At 39.4% G+C, this 23,219-nt stretch overlaps 1 protein-coding gene across 1 annotated transcript in view; it reads right to left on the reverse strand.

The window, feature by feature from the left end:
* Positions 1-20,848, reverse strand: part of LOC135701520 (uncharacterized) — a 34,033-nt gene extending 13,185 nt beyond the window's left edge. The window contains exons 1-3 of the mRNA XM_065222336.1: positions 20,620-20,848; positions 6,263-6,505; positions 5,791-6,203 (exon numbers count right to left, since the gene is read on the reverse strand). Coding sequence (XP_065078408.1) covers positions 5,791-6,203; positions 6,263-6,505; positions 20,620-20,848 — 885 coding nt within the window. The remainder of the gene's footprint in view (positions 1-5,790; positions 6,204-6,262; positions 6,506-20,619) is intronic.
* Between the last annotated feature and the right edge of the window lie 2,371 nt (positions 20,849-23,219).

A 23,219-nucleotide genomic window follows, 5' to 3' on the forward strand; every position in this document is an offset into this window, starting at 1 on the left:
ATAAACAAATGCAGTAAAGCAGCGTAATTTCAGTTCATGCACTGTATTAATGATAATTTTGTCCTTTTTGGCAAGTAACCCGAGTAGCACACTTTCATCACAATAAGTTACAGCAACTTGTTTATTACTGAAATAAGTCGTATATAAGTTTCTACAATTGATTTGTGACAAGCGTGCTACTAGGGAATATTACACCAAATTTTCGACACTTTGATGTGATATCAAAATTATTTTTTTGCTGTGTGTGATTTTCGATTATTTTGATCTTGGTTGTTATTGATGCTGGTTGATTATGGGAATCGAAAATCACAACTGATATAGGTTGAAAATCACGGGTGATTTTCGTGGTGATGATGGCTTGTGATATTGGTAGGTGATATTGATATTGAAAGATAGCTGATGTTGACTTTAGCCAACACTGGCCCAGGGAAGTCAAGAAAATGTCCAATCGAACCCACCGTCTCCAGCTTGGTAATACCGTACCTTTACTCGCTAGGCTATGAGGCTCCTTCGGAACCCTATACAGGATTTGTTTTTAATTATCTCAAGAATCTCGTTAGAATATTCTCAAATTATCCGTAGAGTATTTTTTCATAAGTACCTTAAAGTGCATTTTTTAATTTACAAAGTACACAGTGTATCAAAAACAAATGATTTTCCAAGTAACTTATTGTAGATTGTAGTACACCATGAAATCACATTAGAAATTGTAGGAATACCCCCAAAATTTAATGTTATTTAAAAAACGCAATTTTTGGTTAGTGACAGCACTATCCAGAGCTGCTCAATGTCTTCTTAAAAATTTTGTGGTTTTTAAACGGGTGTGGAAAGAAAAAAGCCAGAGCTTTTAAAATATTTACACAATAATGGTGTTTTCACTGAAATTTTTTGAGATTTTATTAATTTAATTAAGTTTTTATTAAAAAAAAAACCGCATTTCTCATACTTTAAACGCTATTAAGGGATATGATCCTCTCGCACGCCATAATTCCACTTGTTTCCTGAGACTTTGATAAACATGTATTAATACACTTTTGTGCAAACAGTTATAATTTTTTGACGTATAATTACGTCTTTCGGCAACATATTGGGAGTGCAATTTAAAAAAAAAAACCAAAATTGACCGCATTACGAAAAGTGGTCAGGTTTTGACCACAAATAATTCTATCAATAGCGGATGGATGTTAATTCTAAAAGAGCCAATCGATTGGTATTTTTTCTACGAATTTGTTAAAATGAACAATTTATTAATTTCCAATAGGTCACTATTGAAAATTACACAAATGTACAACTGTTACAATGATGATCAAAATTATCACCGATTGCCTGAAAAAAGTGCTTTCCCTAGCACAGATTTCAAAATCAAATTCCATCCGGTCTCACTGAACGGTGTTTATTCCATGTGTGTGGTGGTTTCCAACTCGGTATCCGGTCGGTAGTCATCAACAGCAGCAGTGCTTTCGGCGCGTGGCGTTAAACGCTGTTCTCTAGTACACAACGAAAGGCAGCCCGCAAGCAGCGATCTGCAGCCCACATGAGCTTCCATTCACCGAAGAAGCAGGAAGAAGCACCGCCACTGATCGGAATCAGTAGCTCTTCGTGAGTCGCTGTGGGCCATCTATGCCAAGCACGTCACCCTCATTCCGACAACATACAGCTCACCAGCCTCATCTGTGTTGAACACCCTAATAGCTCAGAATTACTCAACCATCACGACAAAACGGTCCTTTTCAAAACCACAATAAATTTGATAAAGAGTATTTTTTTTTTGACATTTATCAAGGTAATCAATCGGATGTCAGTTTCTATATGTTTAAATCTAACATACTATGGCAAAAATTTAAGGCAACATTGGCGGTGCAATTTCAGAAACCAAAGTCGCTCGTAGCATGAAAGTGGTCTGATTTTGATCCAGCGATGATGGATTTTAAAAATCAGAGATTCATCATTTTTCAAAATGTCACTATTGAAAAATACACGATTGTGCAACTGTTGCTATGATAATAAGAATTATCACCGATTGCCTGTGAAAAGTGCTTTCCCTAACACAGATTTAAAAATTGAACTCCATCCGATCTCACCGAACGGCGTTTATTCAATCACCGCGTGTGGTGAGTGGTGGTTTTCTTCAGTACACAACGAAAGGCTCTCCACAAGCTGCTAACTATCGAGGCTGCCCTCAAACAGCTGATCGGATTCAGTTGCGCGTCGTGAGCCGCTGTAGGCCATATATGCCAAGCGCGTCACCCTAGTTTCCAAACAACATACAGCTCGCCAGCCTCATCCGTGTTGAACACCCTAATAGCTCAGCATTACTCAACCATCACAACAGAACGGCCCTTTTCAAGACCACTATAAATTATTGTTGTTTAAGAGTTAATTTTCATTTCATTCGCTCGCCTTGCTGCCAGCCACATCACCCCCAAACTTCTTTGATAATGTACCCAGCAACAAAACGTTTGTGGCCAAATGCGTCAAGTATTGAAGTGGTACATACAAATTCTCGCATTGACCGACTACCACATGACCATGTCTCCGCATAGTTTTCTCCAGGATGCTAGAAAAAGTAAAAAAAAATCTCGAATCTATATGATTTTTCGCGAATATCTCGCGGTTGGAAAAAATTTAGCAAAAATTCCTTCAAACAACTTTTGCTTTTTTTTTTATTATCTATTGAATCAGTCATCAGAAAACGAGGCGTTTCCGTAGGGGGCAAAGTGGTTTCCCTAACACAGTCGCCGAATATTGATACCGAGCACTGAGCGTGCCATACGGTACCTATCTTTATGCCTTTGGATGCAAATTTTAAGCCCCTCATATTAAGGAAATTATATCCTTAAAAAATCTTGCCAAATTCTCTTAATAGAAGGGGTTTAAAATTTGTATAAATGTAGGTACCGTCCGGTATGCTCAGATTCTGTAATTGATGTGTTTTCCCTAATAAATATTTCATTTCCGCACCACTATCATTCCTAAGAACATCGAGTAAAAATATCTACAGCATTGTTCTAAACTGGCTTCAAAGCTTCAAACCCATCAGTCTTTTCAAAGACCACGAATGACTGATAAAATAGTTAGCTAAAAAGTAATAGCGTGTATCCAAGACAAATCGTCCAGGATTGGCCTGTACTACATGGACACCGACAGAGCACCTCAAAAACAGAACTCTCAAATTGCTTCCGAATTTCAACCTATCGAAATTTTTCACTGATAACGAGTTAAGAAATCAATTCATTATTTACTATACTTTTGCTGTGACATCAAAACTTCCTTTCGTAGTCCTACGTGAAATCAACGGTCATGTCTTGGATGCAAACTCTATTTAATTAGGGTAGATGAGCCAGTTTTGGCACTAGTTAGTGAGCATATTTACTTTTTAAATTTTATAAAATCGAAACGCCCTAGTTGTGCAGCAACTGATACAATTAAATTGAAGTTTAAACGATTCTGAACAATAAAAAGATCTGAAATGGGTTTAATTTGTACCGAAAACGTAAAAAAATAGATTATAAACTTCTAGCTTCAGTACCAGTTTTGACGAAGCGAAGCATTCTCTAATTCTATGTAGGTGCAATGAAATCTCGCAGATTTTGAAACAAATTCATCTAAATTCATGAATGTGGGCGTCTCTAGTGGAATACCTATGATGGGAATGAGAGGAGATGTCATTTCCATTTTATTCCACTATTTTATTCTTGGCACATGCGCGAGTCACAGAAAAGAATATATATGATTTAACATATATCAATATTCCCTTATTGGAAAACCTTCTTTTGCAACAGCAGCAGCTGTAACATTGTTGGTCATCAATTTTTCACATACAAAAATACAAAACCCTACAGACCTTATGTTTTACATAGAAGAAGCCGATGAGAATTTGGTACTGACTTCACTGCAAACAATCTGTGTGTGGGAGCTACAATTCGTGCGTAGAATTGTATTTGTAGAACGACCCCGGCAATAATCAAATTTATATTGATACCAACGACCATGAACATCAGATAAGCTTATCTGTTTCGATGCCGGACTGTTACTGACATCTTGTAAAAAATGCCTTTCCTAAAGTTGTTCTTTCCTGCTTGTTTTATCTATAAAGAAAACAGATGAAGTTTCGCAATCAGTATAAACAGATTTTGATTACCAATCGATTGACAGATAAGTTCCTCTTTTATGCCATTTGATTGTTGGTAGAGTCTCGGTATGATTGTTATCGCCTGTATCGTAAAACTGCTGTTTTACGCTATTTCCTTGGATATATTAAATAGATTTCATATTAGTTTTGAATACTTTCTTTCCTTTATTCAACGTCGGTCTCTGTTCCGCAATCACCGACGGACATCGATTACTATCCATTGACGGTAATCGAATGTGCAGAAAGGCAGCTTCCACACCTGCGTATGATATCGCACCCATTCAACACACATGGGCCGGGACCAACGACTTTACTTCCCTTCCGAAGGAAAACGTGACCAGAGATTTTTATGCCTCAGAAAAATCCCACCGACCTCGGCTGGGATTGAACTCAGACCCATTGGAGTATTAGAAAGCAGTCACGCTTACCACTGCACCACCGGCGCCGGCTATAGTTTTGAATACGTAATTATTGAATTTAAAGTATTACCACTCTCGACTCCTTCAACAAAATCATTGTTGAGCAAGTTTTGACTTTCAGTTACCACGGTTTCTGTTGGTCCATGCTGAGCCTGTGGCAGACTTATATTGTCAGCTAATACGCATTCAAAAATTATTGATCCTTCTTCAATCAAGTTTGAATGTAAGGATCCACCAGAGTCTATAGGATAAAAATCAAGTGAAAATTCAAGTAAACAATGATTTATAATAAATAAATAATTTTCAAATTTACATGTTATTACCGTCATTGTGAATAGTTTCACATATCTCATTCTCAATCGCCGTTATTTCGGTATGAGAAACACAATAGTAATCCTGCGATTGTCCTGTTATTTCGTATCTTGCTGAACGATCTACCAATCCGAAGCTTTCTTCTGGCGTGAAGTTGCTGGTTGCATTAATACACGGTTGTACGAACTTGAGAAAAAAGAATCGAATGATACGTTCCTCTCGAGTAAGATTAGATACATTGCCTTGTATCTTTTGCATTGTCTGACAACCAATCATGTCAACTGCTGAATGATGTCATCTACAGGAACGGTGAAATGCTTGGCGATGATGGTGATGTTGATTGCGGAGGAAGAGCTTGTAGCACTCTTGGCAGATCCATATTGTCCAGCGTTGGTGGATTTGGCTCTGTTGCATCCATAAGGCCGTGGCAATCGAGACAGGTAGTATCTATATCGACATCATGAGCAGCTGTATCGATGGTCTCTGCTACGTCCAGTACAGCTGGAACATTTACCTATTGAGCTAAGCATTTCGAGTAATCTACTTTGTCCGGATTGAAAGGATGCAACCCACAAACGCGGAAGCCGTTAATAATGCCAACGGTTTGCCAAAATGAAGCGACGTGAATACTTCACCATAGTGTGCCAACCGCCATTCCTCCACAACCTGCCTCCATTTATCTTTAAGTGGCTTGAAAACGGCAACATCGCACGATTGCGTAATGTGGGTAGTATTTGGATACAATGCAATTAATATAATACCCAACGATTGGCATAAATCCACCACTTCCAGGACCTTATGGGAAATGTGACCGTCCACAAAAAATATCACTGGGAACTGTACATTTTCTTTGACAAGAAAAGGATGAAAGTCTTTTCTTATGTACTCGGCAAAGTTATGAGCAGTCATCCAACCACGTTTGCTTACCCCAATAAGGCAGTCAGGAGGAAATCCTTCAGCGACCTCTTTGCGTACTCGCTGCCCAGGTAAAATTACCTGCGGAGTCACAACTGCACCTGCCGCGCTAAAGGAGAACATTACAGTAACATTTTGTTTTCCTGCAGCCTGCTCCACTTCGTAAACGTTTCTAGATCCTTTTCGAGCGATCCCTTCTCTCGTTTTTGGGTGGAGGTAAAACGATGTCTCATCACCGTTCCATACTCTAGAAGCATCTAGCAGTATCTCTGAGACATCGTTCTTCTCTATCCAATCCTTTGTTATGGTAAACCATCCTCGGATGTCACCTTCACTTACACGGGCACTGGCAGTTGTTATAGATTCCGGTGTGCGCAAAGAAAACCCAGGATTTCTGCGCATGAACGATTTGAACCATTTTCGCCCTAAGACCATAATTTGATGTCATTTTGTAACTCATTACCCAGGATGACCTGTTGCTTACCTGGTTTATCATCCTTGAAAGGTGTTTTCCGAGAGTCTTGCACAATGAATTCGTTCACTTTGAATTTTAAAGTTGCTTGTGAGACCGGAAACCCCCTTTCCTGCATGTTGGTTAACCACTGAATTATTTTCTTCTCTTCTGAATCCGTCAGTACCGATCGTGGTCCCCGGGTGATTTGATTCTTCCACTTGCCGCTTATCCTATACTGGATTGTTGATACCGGAAAACCATACTTTTTACATGCTGTGTGGCGGGACATTCCATCTTGTATTCGTTGGATGCAAAGCTGTATTGACTCTTCTACGCACCTTTCACTCCTGGGTTTCTCAGCCGTCTTTCCCATTTCACTAAAAAAAATCATAGTCGTACACTGGTCAAGTTATGAAACAATGTTTCTCCTTACCTTGAAATACGATCTAATTCAAATTGAAGTAGGAATTCCGAACCGAAGAACTATTAGCAAAAACCAAAAATAAACGCTGTCAAAGGCTCGCTATCATACTAGTGCCAATTAGCGCACACTATGATCTGATCGTCCAGTTTTTGGCCGTAGTTAAAAAGTATAAAATAAAGCGAAATATCGACTTCTTTTGCTTTAAAGTATAAAACTTGAATAGTTGACTCAACAATTACATGCTAAATCAAATTATTTACTCCACATTTCCATTGTTACACACTAAATTAAAGTGACTGACTTTTAGCCATATGGTTAACGAATTTTTGTCATATGACAGAGTCATTACTTCAGACAAGTCCCATCGCTTCAATTTTAATTGTAAAACATTGCAACTTTTGCCTATAGCTCAAGTATGTATTGCTCTTTGAAATTATAACCATTCAGAGATCTATATTTGTGTAGCATCGTATAATTTTAATGATTTATTCACTAAGGCCAATTACTGGACCAAGGCCCAAAACTGGCTCACTTGCCCTAAGGCCAAGTGCTCCGCACATACCTACAGTCTTATACATAAACTTGTATGACCGGAGCACTAGGTCGAAAAAAAAATAATAATACCTTTTTCCACATAAGTCGAATTGATTTGCGGTCCTCGACAAGGTTGTTCTGCATAGTTTTCCCAATATTTGATCCAGGATTAATGAAAACCTAGCAATTTTTGAATTATTAATATTCATAAGAATAGTTTCGTTCCGTTTTCCATACAAATCCAGATCATAACCGAATTCGTTCAAATTTGGCGCATTTTTTTAGGACCTCTAAACAGATCTAAAGAGCAGTGGAAAACAAGGGGTTGTGATCCACCATACCAACTTGACCTACCCTAATGTTGATAATTTCAATTGACTACACATTTCCTGGTCTCCCTGGCATCCCCATCAACACTAAGCCTGAATTTTTCAGACTAAGGCATAAGATTTGGGAACCAAATTGAACCCAATACCACTTCCATTCACACGCAAATATCTTCACCATCCGTGCTCGAAAGCTCACATGGATTGATGAACATGTAGCACGTCATTGTCACGCTTGGTAACCGACGTAAATCGGGTGTCATCTGCTTCGACACTACCTCCCATCTTCGTAAGTGACGCACAAAAAAAAAATCTACATCCACCCAGTTTGTCCGCTGTCACTTTGATACGAACAACATCCCCCGTCGATCCCCGTCCACCAGCATATATATTGAACCTTGGCAATTTAATTGAAAACTTCTCCTGACAGGGCGATTCAGTCTGCACAATTGCTGCTCAACGTAATGAAATTGTAATTCATCCCTAGGAGCACTGTTCTCGGTGTTCCATCAATGAATTAGAAAGTTTTCCTTTTATTGAGATGATTAAACTTAGGTACGAATCACGCCCCGGAGTAACACTTTCGTAAACTGCCCGAATCACGGTGCGTCAACGAAGACGACGGTGGCATTGAGAATGCTGATGACGATGATGATGGTGCAAACTTTGTGCCCTCGTAAAACTTTCAATCAACTCCAGAGCAGCTGGCACGGGGGACGTAACGTAAAATTGCTTACGCTTGCTGAAGGAAACTTGAACTCTTTTCTCCCGTGTCAACATTGCAAAAGTTTAACATCATCATCGGGATGAATGGTCCACGCAGAGGACGTCTCTGCCACTCGCACCCACGCGGAGCACAGTCATACGATCCCCACTTTGAAGAAGCAGATTAAACTGCTCCCGCTGCCTGTGAGTGAGTGCTGAGTGTCACTTTTGAAAAGCAATTTAGAAGTTATTTTGAAACTCATTATAACTCAATTAATTGCTTGACACATGTGTGACGGCGATTAGAGTCGACACCACGCGGGATCTGGAAGCCCATCGAAAGCACGCTAAAATGCTTACGCTGGTTTATGATTTATAACTTGTCGTTGCTTTATGGACTGGAAAAACTAAATCGCGCACATGTCAGCTGCTCCGGTGAAGTTGATTTTCTATAATGTGATGTGATGGAAAATCAATGAACCAGCTCCGCAATTTTGTAGTAATCCCATCCCTCGCACTAGCACATTCAATTTAACGCCTGCGGAAGGTTTCTGGAGGTGCTCTTTGTGCTCAGATTGTCAGAAGCCATTCGCTCATAGCCCACCCAACCGCCCATCCACGAAAAAGTGGTCATAATAATAAACGTGCAAACTTTTTAACGAGACTTCTCTGTACGTGTCCCAAACGACTCATTCGTCCGGGTGGATGGCCGGTGACGGTGGCAATGGCAAGGACAACCAACTACCGTCGTCGTCGGGGAATGCAGCATCTCGGGGCATTGAAGCAGTAAAAACACACAGCCCCATACCAACTGGGTAGTGTTGTAGGACGATGTTGCGGTCGGAGCATCGCGCACATTATGCTCGTTAAATGGAGGAAATTAAAGTATTTGACTCTGGTTTGCCTTGCCTAACGACGCCGACAATGCCGGCGTGGCGCAAAAGGGCCAGGTTGGGTTGGGTGGACAATATTGGGCTTTTCAATGGCCGCACGAGGTGCAAGCGTGGCGTGGAATTTACAAGCCTAGTTCCATCATTCGTGCGAATCATCGATTTAAATTTTAGTCAGCCATGGTGGCGAAGGATTTTGGAACGCATTTTAAACTTTTCAGGGGTACAGTAATCCAAAGGCAATTTGATCACTTAATAATGTAGATATAGAAATAAATGTGTACATTAAACGAAACTGACAAAACTAATGCCAGCGTTCAGAATCATAAGGGCCTAACTCGGTTCTATTTATCGATTTTCTCTACAGTTATATGAAGAAATTTTCCGAAATTATTCCAGTACAATCAATTAAAAATATGTATTAGCTAGTAAAAGTAACATCAAACGCACCGAAAAATGCTAAACTGGCCGAGTTATTAACAGATGAGAAAATCGATTAAGAGAATCAAACATCGCAGTAAGGCCCTTATGATCCTGAACGCTAGAATAGTATTATAATCAGAAGCTATAAAGGCCCACGCACATTAGATCCGGATCTGACGCGTTGTGGCAAAGTGACAGCTAAATCTATTGTCTAATTGTCAAATTTACGTCAACGCAACGCAAACGGATCTAATGTGGGTGGGCCTTAAGGTAGCTTTCGTTCTGCTTTATTACTTATCTTATTGAGGTTTTTTTGGTTCACTGAACAGATGGAAATCTTGTAAGAGTGAACGTGTCAGCTGACGTGTTTCGTCATTGGCTACTTGACCTTTTTCGTACCGTTGACCGTAACTCATAAGTTTAAGAGTTGGTTGCAAGGTTGCTGATTATCGCAACGAATCGTGTCTCGTCCGTTCACCTGCTCACAAACGATAAGACGCTGTCGCTGTAGGCGCTCCTCTCTTCATGCACGAATGTTGGTGCTCAGTGAATGACTCGACCTATTTTGTTTTTGTCCTTCCTCTTTTGCTATCTGTCATTCGCTGAGTTACCACCTTTTCCAACTGAACAAGAGTCACTCACCACCCGTTCATTACTGCACGAAAACTGACTTGAGCAATTCAACTGCAACTCGATTCACAGCTGATTTTCATTCGCAACGAGTGCATCTGAACGATACGAACGATTCATAAGCTACGAGTCGCGGTTCGATACGAAAAGAGTTGTTTTGTTGTGGTCCTAAAAAGAGTTTTTCGCATGGAAAGGTACATTTAGCTGAAGACGAATGACGGGAAGTATTCTGTAAATGAATCTTTTTTTTCAAGGATTGATACTTTGTTCTTTTGTTGTGTAGATCCGCGTCACCAGCTGGGCAGCATTCCAACAACAACAAGCTATAGGTGCCTTCTCGTTGAAAGTGTAAGATCGCTTGCACCAAGAACGATGACGGGGAGGAGGAAGTTCATTGTAGGTAGCTGTGAAAAGACGCAATTTTCGAAGCATGTCCCATTCCTCAAATTTGAACTGGTGGACGAGTTTCTGATTTTCGACTATTGATCTTCTACACCAGGCTGATAATGGTAAGTGCAAATGATTGTTATCTGATAGATTGAAAGTTGACTACATTCTTTTGGATTAAGCAGTGCTCGCATCGCATCACTTCGTGCTGTACTTACGATTTCCGGAATCCACCACAGTTTCTACGGATCATCATCGACACGGAAGCGAATCGCACCGATGAAATGCAGGTTCACCACTGTATTGAATATAATTTCAAGCCGAGAGGAGATGGATATATAGACGGTCTTAAACAACCGATTCAAGCAAATCATCTTTACGTCCGTCCGGGATCCGTTTATGTGTGTGGTCCAAGCACGTGTACTACGGCATCTTTTGAGCAACTCCATCCATGAGTATCAATCTTCATCGGCGGGGTTCTGGACACACGGTCACGCGATGCATCCCATTAAGCAGTACAAGAATTGTGATAGTGGAATCCAATGACTCGCCGGAAATACTGTCCACCGCAGTACGCATTATTGAATTCGCATTGGAGAAATTAGTTTTTGTTTTATACAGTAGAGTAAGTGTACTAGTTTTCGACTGTGCTCTAATTTTCGACCTTTTTGCAGTTTCATTCAGTTAAATTAAAATTCCACTATTTTGGATGCACTTGGCAATAATGATAAATCAGCATTAAGTTTGGAACAGTTCAACTTGTAGGGAAGGGTCGAAAACCAGTGTTAGGCCAACAATTACTACATTTACTCTAAACTTGAAGGCCTTGGTAAACGACTGGATAATGCATATAATAAATTGATTTTACGCGTTTCGGTCGTTGAGAAGATCATTTATCATCTTTTGGTAAAATTTAACTATTTGTACTATTTGTAAAAATAGCTCATAAAATATAGTAAGATATTTCGAAAATAGTTAATGCAATAAATAGTAGAAATCTCGAGTTTATTCAGAAATTTTTTTTTTCTGTATGATTAAGAAACATGACAGACAACCTCTTTGTTATACAGGTATACCTTGATATAACTTAACTGTCACTTTTCACTTCAATCGTTGATTTCTCGCAGCCAACAACTCAATCACAAAAATCAGCATCACCGTGGGGATTTGTCTCATGTTTCCGATGGTGTTGTCAGTAAACTTGATTGAATGGCCGTTTGCTAGAAACCAAAGTCGGAAGTGAAAAGTGACAGTTACGTTATATCGAGGTTTACCTGTATTGCTGATATACCGTAGATTCTATTATAGGAACAATATATTCTATAGTCGTTTTATCATTATGGATAATCCGATTGATTGTAAATGCAATAAATTGCATTGCTCGATGAATTTAGATCCGGGACCAGCATGCAAATGAAATTAGGGTAGAATGGTGCATAACGCACCCCTGGGGTAAAATGGCCCCGTGCTGTTTTTCATAGCTTTCCGAGTGTCAATTCGTGACTTCAGAGAGCAGCAGTGATACAGTGCCTTCCCGTTTTTGGCAACACGTGATTTTAGTCTTCTTTGCTGTCTTTAAAATTTATTCAACGCTGTTTTCCAGTTGCTACTTCATTAGAACGTTCTTTTGGGATTAGGGTAGTTTTGTATTACATTGAAAATTGTACATCAAGTATCAGCTCAAATTTGACTTATTAAATAGGTGATGAGGTCGTGTTGCCAAAAACGGGAAGGCACTGTAGTTCAGTACTTGAACTAGCATTCTGGCACAAAAAAGTTCCAGAATTAGTTATGGCAAAGCAACGAAAAACCGCCCGGGCCATTTTACCCCAGGGGTGCATTGTGGGCTGTCTTCCCCTACTCGTGCACTTCATTAAACAGGTTCATGTTTGTTATACAGGAAGATAGGGGCAGAGTAGGGGAAATAGGGGCAAGGAGGTGACAGGGCTGCATGGCAGGGAAGAAATGAATGTCTTTTTCATAAAGTATTTTTATTAATTTTGAAAGTTAAATCGAATTCATGTTAGTTACAGTTTATTTGCATTCATTTTTCAAACAATTTGTACTGGATTAGTGTTCTCTGAGTTTTGTATCAAATTTGAACATATTAATTGATTGAAATTTAAATATAAAAAAAACATATTAAAAAAAAACAGTAAATGTGATCCTCATTTATTTCGGCATCCTTATGTGTATGTTTGATAGCATTGCTTTCGATACATGTTTGTGTACCACATAAAAAATTAAATGAACAGAAACAAAAAATAAAACATTAAGAAAGTCTTCAAAACCAAAACATTAGATTTTCATTTAGTTTAATTTAGCTTCCAGTATCTCTACGACCTTCGGCAATAGACACCTATTTGCTTTAAGCAACATGATATCCTTGATAGAATCTCCTTTTAGACGCGTTCTTGTGTCGCTGACGACAAGCTTTAGTTGGCTAAAAAGCCTCTCAACCGTTACTTGCGTCGACGGTATGGATAATAATGCCATTGCGATACGATACATACGAGGATTGGCAATTTTTCTGCGCTGCCAGTATCGTATGATGTCAAACGGTTCGGGAAGGGTTTGACTGCTGCTTGAAGACGGTTCCGAAGAGGAAGACGGTTCTGATGAAGCTGTTATTGATATCTTCGGACGAGCTTCCAGCTTCATAATTTCCGATAGGAAGGTATCAGCACTTACATTCCCGGACGACGAATTCGTCTCTTCGTTGAAAAAATTACAAATGTATAATTCGACGAAGTCGTCAGACATGGATGAGTTTGCTGGAGCTTCAGATTCGTCTACAGTTGTTCCTGCCAAGTCATCTAATCTGGCGTTTAATGCCAAGATATATCTCTGAAAAAAGCATTTAAAAAGATAAGAATAGTAGGATTTTTTGTACAAATTGTACAAAGCCGATGGAAGATTCTCAGAAATGTATGAAATTCTGCTTAAATTCAAAAATAAAATGAGAGATTTTTTTTACGAAATATTTTCTGATTTTGGAGCAACACGCGCTTAATAATAATGACACATGAATCAAGTAATAGAGGAAGTATTGTTATTTTTTTCTAGTCACTTTAACACTCTTGGGTGACCCAAGTTGGGTCATTCATGACTTGTCCGAGGGTGAGATTTGAACTCGTGACTTTGGTGTGAGAAGCATAGATGCTAACCCCTACAGTCTTCCTACGCATATAAGACCCCCCTGCATCTACTTATAAGATATTTCTGATCTTATATGTGGATCCTGTTGGAGGTCTTATATGTGGATCCAGATAATCTGCATTGAGCTATATTGGACCGACGTCACTTATAAGACCTGGGTCTAGTTGGTGGATGGAAAAATGATGGGCTTCATTTATAAGACCCCTGGTCTTATTTGCGCAGGAAGACTGTACGGCGGGGTCCCTCCAAGTATTCTTATTGAAATTAAAAAAAAAACAAAGAAATCCTAAACTATGAATTTAGAAAGTACGTGAACCGAGATAAAAATGATAAAATGATACGTAAAAATATGCAATGAGGTACTTTTTTTGAGGATTTATTTTTTTTGTTAAGAAAGTCATAACCTTTATAGGCAGGTAAAATATTACACAATTCTAAAATAATCTGGTGAAATATCATACAATTCTGAGATTCTTCAGTCCTTGCGTGTTCGATTCTAAAATATAAGGAAATTTAGAAAAGTTTCCAAGAACCAAATACCTGTATTTCACTCTTCTCATCTGCACTGATTCGATTGGATCCAAGAAAATTGAACCGAGGGTCCATGTAAAGACATGCTTTAAACGGCATGCTTTTTCTCATTGTTGTCATCCGCTTTTCCATCGCTGCTAGGAGTTTTCTGGCTAATGCATTGCCCTCATTGGCAATTACACTCAATTGAGCTTGGCTCATAAGCCAATCTACATAGAACTGCGAAATGGGCACGTGGTCCTTCTGGCATTTCATCGTAAGTATAAAAAGTGGTTCAAATGCCCTACAGAACTGATTTATAAAAGTCCAGTGCCGAGAAAATTCTAAAAAATATATAAAAAGCACATCAAACATTTAATAATGCAATGATATACGTAACTAAAGATTTGTCAAAATTACTATCACGTAAAAATCATGCAATTTATTTATTAAAAATCGAACCAACTGCCGTCAACGCGAAGCATACCGCTGCAACAGCAGAAAAAATCACGTTTTGATTTTTCTAAAAATACCTATTGGAAAAATATATCAAAAACCGCTGGACTGCGGTCCATGAGGTGATGGGTTGATAGGTAGGGTCCAGGTGTGGAGCTGCCTTCCTGTCGTCGGTGGCATTGGTACTCAGTTATTTGTTTTATTTTATCATTTGAAAAAGCTGGATATAAAAATACTGCAAAATGTGTCTATTCGAATTTCTTTTATAGATAACTTTTTTTTTAAAATAATTAGACGAAATAAAAATTTTATATGTAAATTTTCTGAAAGCTCGTACGTAAGCTAAATCTCATTTTACTAAAAATCTTTAAAAAATGAACCATTGAAATGTCTAATGAGGGCCAAAAAAATACATTTGACCATAAATCTCAAAATATGTAAACGTCATGTAACTATTAGGAGTATATTTGGAAATGATCATAATGTCGATCTTATACATGGGTTAGGATCATGTTTAATCCATATCTATCCACATAAAAGTGTGTTCAAATATGTGTTTACCAACGGGCATTTTCAAACAACGCTATTTTCAGGTATTTATGGCACTTAACTTTTCAACACTATCTAAACAAAACAACATGATAATGTTATATACGCTTTACCTCAGGAGTTCAAGTAACATGATATAGTTATCACTTTTTACATATTCCAAATATTTGCAACACTAGACATGTTTCAATTTTGGCAAAATGTCACCCCCACTGGCGGTACTCGAATCACAAAAATTAATTAAAACTTGTTTTTTTTTACCACCAAAAACTTGTAATTTTTGGCAACTTTTGTCAATACAAACATAAATCACCCACTGTGTTAACCGCTGTGTATTTTTTCATGTTGTTTTCAAACACGCAGCATGAGAACATGCTAAAGATATGGTCCCCACCTAGTTTTACTCATTAAATTATCAAAATCTGTGGTTTTAAGACACTGCTCATCTTGCCCCATATGGCCATCTTGCCCCACTTTCACTTACCTCAATTATCTACTATAGCGGAGATATTAAGGTTCAAAGTTTTGGACCCCCCAATCCGAACCACCCTAGTGCAAACAACAAACCACTAAGCGGTCTAAACCAAAATTCTAAAATTATCTTGAAGCCACAGCTATCTGCTGAGCAGCTCACAACTATCAGTTGAATAAGTTAAACATTTTTTAAAATCTAAGGCACCCCAAAATCCCCATTTTTAGACATTTTTAAACATAACTTTGGCATACAATCAAATCGCATGGAAATTTTGCTGCATAATGTTGAGTAACTTTTTTTTTCATATCTGCTAACTCTACCGAGTTATAAATGCTTGAACATAATCAGGTTTTCTTAATTCCTATGAAAAAGGGGTAAAACTCATTCTTCATAGAAATTTTGAAAAACTGATTATGTTCAAGCGCTACATGGACATGGCAGGATTTCCATGCGAATTGATTGTATGCCAAAGTTATGCTTAAACATGTCTAAAAAATAGGGGATTTTGGGGTATCTTAGATTAAAAAAAAATGTTTAACTTATTCAACTGATAGCTGTGAGCTGCTTAGCACATAGCTTATGCTTCAAGACAATTTTCGAATTTTTGTTTAGACTGCTAAGTGGTTTTTTATTTGCACTAGGGTGGTTCAAAAATAGGGTGGTCCAAAACATTAAACCTTCATATCTCCGCTTTAGTAGAGAATTGAGGTATAGTGTAGAACAATTTTTTGCTCAGTTCGAGGCCCTCTACCACTCTGTTCAGTATTGACCATGACTTACCAGTCACCCTGTGTAGAAGAAGCGTTATAAATTATTTGTATATTTCGAATAGAATCGTACCAATCATTAATTTGTATCAGAAAGGACTCATTTATATTAGAAACCTGTTAATGCTTAACAATGTCGGGATCGTTATTCTTTAGAATTGCCAAGAACGGGGTTTTTTCGAGTTCCTTTAAATATCTTAGCAACAAAAACCAAACGTTCCAGCGAGTTTCACAAGTTTTAGGAGGGAGGGAGATTTTGTGGAAGAGAAATACTTCGCGATTCTTCCTATGGTGCATCCGGAGGCATTTCTTATTGATGTTTGCCAATCGTGTCTTATATTGTCGCAACACGTCCCACACCGCTAGTTGCGCTGTGTGTGCACCACACCTAACGCTTTCCAGGATATCCATTCGAAAATCTTCATCATCTTCATTATCATTACTTTCGCAATCACTTCTTTCAGCTTCTTGATTTTCAGTAAAATCATCGTGTTCCTGCTCGTGTTCCTGTTCGTGTTCGCGTGTATCGTCACACTCCTCATCCCCCTCCTCTTCCTCTTTTTCAGCATCCTCTGCTACTTCTATATCGTTATCCGCATCAGTTTTCTCTATCAGTTTACCAATCAATGCGTTCTCTTTCGAAAGAATGGATGCCAAAGGTCCTGTAATACCTGGTCCGAAAATTTTTTTCATTTCAAGAACAGTTGCAAGCATATTCTGCCCGTTGTCAGATGTTATGGCCACGATTTGTTTGTATTCGAGGCCAAATGATGCGATTTCTTCGTCGATAACTCTTGTAAGATTTTCTTTTGTTTGGCGCCCTGAAATTTCATGCGCCGCTGTATTTGGAGAAAGAAATATTTATATATTATATATATATATATAAGCAGCCAAAATTTCAGAAGATTTGATGCACCTACTGAAAAGTTACAGCTCTTTGAACTTTTTTTGGAGTGGCATTAAAATCATGGTGCGTACTTTAATATGGCCAGTACTGTATATATAACATTAAACATAAACACATTAGGGTGTGTCAACTTTGCAACCCCTTGCTCCTCACCGGTCTTTCGATGTGTATTATGGTCCCCAACAACTGTGTAAAATTTGAGCGAATTTGGTTGAGATCTGGTTTTGCAGTAGAATGTTAAGTTTGCATGGGAAAATGAAACTAGTCATTTGCATATCAAAAATTCAAACATTGCTCATACCTGGGATTGAGATTAAGAAAACTATGCAGAACAATTTTGCCGAAGATCGCAAATCGATTCGACTTATGTGCAAAAAGTTATGAACCGTTTACAGTGCTGATTAGAATAAAGTATACAGCGTAATTTTTTGTATCAACAAAAAATTTGAAAGAGCTGTAACTTTTTAGTAGATACAGTAAATCTTCTGAAATTTGCACAGCTTGTTGAACAAATAATAATAGATTATTGGTATAATTTGGTGTAAATATTCATCCTTTGTATTCTTGTAGGCTTGAGGCTTTTTGTTGCAACTTTTCAACAAAAGTATCGTATTCATCGAAAAATTGATTCTTTCACGTCAAAATCATTGATATATTTGATGTTTCTACTCGGTGTTACGTAAATAAGCGATTATGCCGAAGCTACTGCCAAATTAATAGATATATTCGATGTATTTCTACGGATTGCATATCTATCCTACGATAAAAAATCTCCATCTACTATTAATAAATATTGAAAAATATTTGACTCATGACCATTTTAGAGGGGAGGGAGGGTTTCAAAAGTTGTCTCTGACCATGTACTAGGTATGGCAAAATACGCTATGAGAGGAAGAGGGTGTCTAAATTTCTAAATCTGGGATTTCTCTCGCCAGGATTTTGGCATTTTTTCGACAAGCTTCCGCATCACGGAGCCACTCTTTTCCCATGCTCCCTCTGGTCCAAATTTGAGCCAAATCGGTCAACATTTACTCATTTCTAAAAGCGGGTTGAAGTTTGTACCTATGTAAAAAATCATCGAAACGTATGGAGTAATACCAACAATCAATACGAAACTAACGATTTTAAATTGGCTCACTACTTGACTAGCCTATTGGTCCCAAGCAAACGATTAACGTACCCCATTCTAGTCGAAATTCTAGTAGTAGTATTGTCTCTCTTTAATAGTTTTTGTTTGTCTTGTCCCCCCGTCTCGATGAGTCTCATCGTCGCCCACTGGTCACCATAGCCGGTCGAACTCCAGACGTAACTAGAACCGCACTACCATTCATACTGGCGACAACGCTCTGATGAGACAACGAAACTTTACCCCCAAACTCCTCCCTGATCCTATCCTTCGACAATGTACCTCTTTAACCTCGAGTAAGCGGCGAGTATTCGGCCCAACTCCTACTAGACATAGAATTAAGTGAATTTTGTTACAAACAAAGAACAATGAACTATCGGCTCCGTAAAGCTAACGCGATTGAGCCTCCCAAATAAACGAACTAGTTAAAAAAAAATCTAGTACTACACTGTGTTTGTTTTGATTCGCTATGAAAGTTTGACAGATAAAATGAGGGGTTAGTGGATTATCCTATGTTTCGAGGGGTGAATCGATTAGCTTGGGACCGAAGATAGTACCAGAGCTGAGCCAAAAAGTTGAGCTGGTTTCTTCGGGACCTTCTGGTCTTAGAGTTACCTCTATGGTAATACCATAGAGGTAACTCTAAGACCACTGGGTCCCGAAGAAAATCATTATTATTTTTGGCTCACTCAGTACCAGAACAACGGTCCCAAGCAGTCCCAAGCTATTTCACTCACCCCTGCATGTTCTGCATGAATCCACACACCCCTGATGTTATCTGTCAAACTTTCATAGCGAATCAAAACAAACATAGTGTAGTAATAGAATTTCAACTAGAATAGGGTACGTTAATCGTTTGCTTGGGACCAATAGGCTACTAAAGTGGTGAGCCAATTTAAAATCGTTAGTTTCGTATTGATTGTTGGTAATACCATGACTTCAGTAGGTATTTCGGTACTAGGTGGCGTTGTGAACGTTTCAATACCAACACCTAACCCTAACACTTGTCACACTAGGAACTAAAAATGCATAATGGATTTGTTCGTTACTGTTTTAACCCTTCGCCAGTATCAGTCAGACAACCTTCAATGAAATGGTAATAACTTTGGATAAACTCGAATCGTCTTGCGGTCTTGGACAAAGTTGTTGTGCATAAAATTTCCTATGAGAATCTCAGACTTGATGGTGATTGACACGTTCACAATGCCATCTAGTGGCGAAATTCTGAAGTCATGATATTTCTCTGTAGGTCTTGATGATTTTTCCCATACAAACTTCAACCCGCTTTAGAAATAGGTAATTGTGGACCGATTTGGCTCAAATTCGGACCAGAGCCTAAGGGTGGCATGAGGAATAAGTGGCATCGTGACGCGGGAACGGTCTTTTTTGGGCACCCTAGTGTTCCAACACTTTTCTAGGGGCTTTCTTATTTAGGAGATTAAAAGTCGTGTAGGTTCTTCGAGGATATCCACCGGATCCACCTTAAAGTTCCCTGGACCTTTTCTTGGGGTTCGTAACATAGAATATCAGTGAATTAAAACCCAAATCTGCAGGGCATTATTTTGTTACAAAAGACACGGAGCCATTCATTACCTAACATTCCTCAAGCTTTTTGGGGCAAGGGGCTTCAAAAAATGTGCGACTCGTGCAAAATTTTAAACTTACTTATTCAAGACATGTTTCAACAGGAAAATAGGGAAAAATTTGACAAGGCATTTATGCAACTATATACAGTATCTACTATATTTACCAAGATGAAAAATCTGAATATTTCCGTCATCATCCGCTAGAGTTAAGTTGATTCCAAATATCGATTTCCCTTGACGCGTAGCTGAATCAACTTTCAGACACACGAGTTTGTTCCGGAACAGATCGGACATGAGTTTCCGCATTATTTCAGCAGCACGAGCTAAGTAAGTCGGTAACGTATTCCGTGTAATGGTAAGACCGCAAGCCTTCCATGAGGGACCCGCGAGCATCTGCATACCCTGCCACTGGGGAAACCTGATTGGTAGGTTATGTTCCGTAGCTAGCAGAAGCGTTCCAAGAAGCACTTGTTTTCGATCAGTTTCTGCGGTAATTTTGGACGACGACGACGGGCGAGGACGCTTTGCCGTACTTTGCTCGCCTCCACTGCCTTCCACTATCAAATCCAACCGGTGGGCGACATCTTTATGGCACGAGATGAGATGGCGCTTGAAGTTCCCCGGAACAAAATTAACCTGCTCGTAGCTACACTGCCGCTCAGCATCAACGTCGGCCAAACACCGATATTTGGTCACTCCTTCCGCATCAGTTTTTACCTCCACCACGTCCCTCAATTTTTGTTTCAAAGCACCTCGGTTCATTGCGATTTTTATTTTCCGCGTCGAGTACTAACTATAATGGTCCGTTATCGGCGCGAACGAATAATGCGAATGATACAAATGCAAATGAAGCGAATGATACGAGCGATACGAACGATACGAACGGTAACGAATGAAACTTCTTCTTCGACTTTTCATGAGTGGGCCGAATCGAGTCTGAAATGGAGATAGCACGAACAGCACGAACATTTCTCTCTCCCAGGTCACTCACCGAGACGCATCGCATTGACAGCGTTTGATTCATTCGAGAGTACATGCTTTGTTGCATCTGTTTTGACTACTTCTGGGAACATTGAACGAATTTGAGTGGTACGAAGCGATAATCAGCAACCCTGGTTGGTTGTAAATGCTATCTAACATGAAGCTTTAGTGTGATAGTTTATTAGCTAGAGAATGATCTTAGTAGGTAGGTAGATAGTTCCGTTAGAGTACCGCTACGCGTATGAAGTAACATAAAAACAATGTTTGAATGTAACAACTCAAGGTGGGAGTAGCTGTCAACAATACTGATGATGGTACAGCACGCAACAACCACCCTACTGCTTTCTCTCTGAGATGTCTACGAGAGTACGCAACACAATAGCTGGGTAGAGAAAAATTCCATTATAACACACCATCGACTGGAAATGCTTTCGGCAACGTGGGGCTTTAGGTAGTGATGAAACGTCGCTAGAACTATTCCAGTAGTAAAGTAGTAAAGTTCTTCTTTATTTTGATTTGTTATGAGGTTTACAATTGCTAATACAGGGCAAGAGGTTAGCCAGAAAAGCTCTTCATCTTTGGTGAACTTTTTGATTTTCTATTGTACATGTTGTGTTTAACTGTGTAATGTTTTTAAATTTTCTTCTTGTGAAGTATATTGTTTGAATGTTTTAATTTGTTATTCTACCTACTTAACCTAACTTAACCTAACGTGCCAGATCCCTGACGATCTGTTGATCGGATCGCCTACAGCAATCTCTGAACCTTGCGATGGAGTCAGCTCTCCGTATCTCCAGTGTCTGAAGACCAGCCAGGTGGTGGACCTCAGAGTTTCTAGTCCGCGAGGGACTGTTTAGGATCAGCCTAAGGATCCTGTTTAGGATCCTTTGGAGTTTGAGGTGGTGGCATTTGGTGCAACTCTCCCAGATTGGCATCACGTACTCTATGACGAGAAGGATGATTTGTTTGTAGACAGCAAGCTTATTTTTCAGGGACAGGGTAGACCTTCTGTTGATGAGTGGATACAACGATCTTATCAAGATGTTGCCCTTGGTTTTGGTTTTGTCAACGTGCATCCTGAAAAGAAGCTTGCTGTCTAGTGTTAGCCCGAGGTACACGACCTCTTTGAACCATTCCACCACTGAGCCGTATAAGCAGATCTTATTATTCTCAGACGGAACAAGTTTGGGAGATTTTGAGTGTGGAAAGATGATGACCTGGGTCTTTGCCACGTTGATACGGATCTTCCAGCTGTTGAAATATTCAGACAGGACGTCCAGGCCTCTCTGAAGTATGGCAGTCAGAGCTCCGATGACCCTACCCTTGTAGACGATGGATGTGTCATCTGCGAACAGAGACAACGATCCACCATCAGGGAGGTGAACAGGTTGAATAGGATGGGGCCAAGGATGCTTTTAGAGAGGCTCGGAACGTCCTGTCCGATAGATAGTTGTTTATTATCTTCACTAGGAGGATTGGATGACCGTACTGCTGCAATTTGAACACCAGGCCATCATGTCAGACATTGTCAAATGCTTTTTCGACGTCCAACAACGCCATGGCAGATGTTTTCGAAACAGACTTGTTCCGTTTGAGAATGTTTGCCACTCGAGTCAGCTAGTGGACAGTCGAACGACCTTTCCGAAAACCAAACTGTTCCTCGAGTAAGATGTTGTTTTGTTCGGCAGATGTTAGGAGCCGGTGGTAGACTGCTTTTTCGAACAGTTTTGATAACCCTGAGAGAAGGCTGATTGGTCGATAACTTGAAGGAGAGGACGGATCCCTCCCAGGTTTCCGGATGGGTATGACTTTAGCTGACTTCCAACACGAGAGGAAGTAGCCACGTCTGAGGCACTGATTAAAAATCAGTGCCAGATGGTTGTAGAATCTGGAACTCAAGTGTTTGAGTTGCAGATTCAGGATGTTGTCGAAACCTGGGACGTTCATGTTTTAGATGATTTGACAAAGGCCAACAGTTCGTCAGCCGTAATCTCGGATTCCTCTGGAAAAATGTTAGGAATCTGAAGAAGATTGGTTGCATTTTCAGCAACCTCAGATTCATGAGGGCTGATGATGTTTTGTCCGAGATTATGGGAGCTGACGAAGTGTTGACCTATCGCGGCAGCCTTCTCTTCAGGAGTTATTAGATGAA

Source organism: Ochlerotatus camptorhynchus, unplaced genomic scaffold (assembly GCF_037179485.1).
Source record: "Ochlerotatus camptorhynchus isolate MF236.1 unplaced genomic scaffold, CSIRO-AGI_Acam_v1.1 ptg000165l, whole genome shotgun sequence".
NCBI classification, from domain to species: Eukaryota; Metazoa; Arthropoda; class Insecta; order Diptera; family Culicidae; genus Ochlerotatus; species Ochlerotatus camptorhynchus.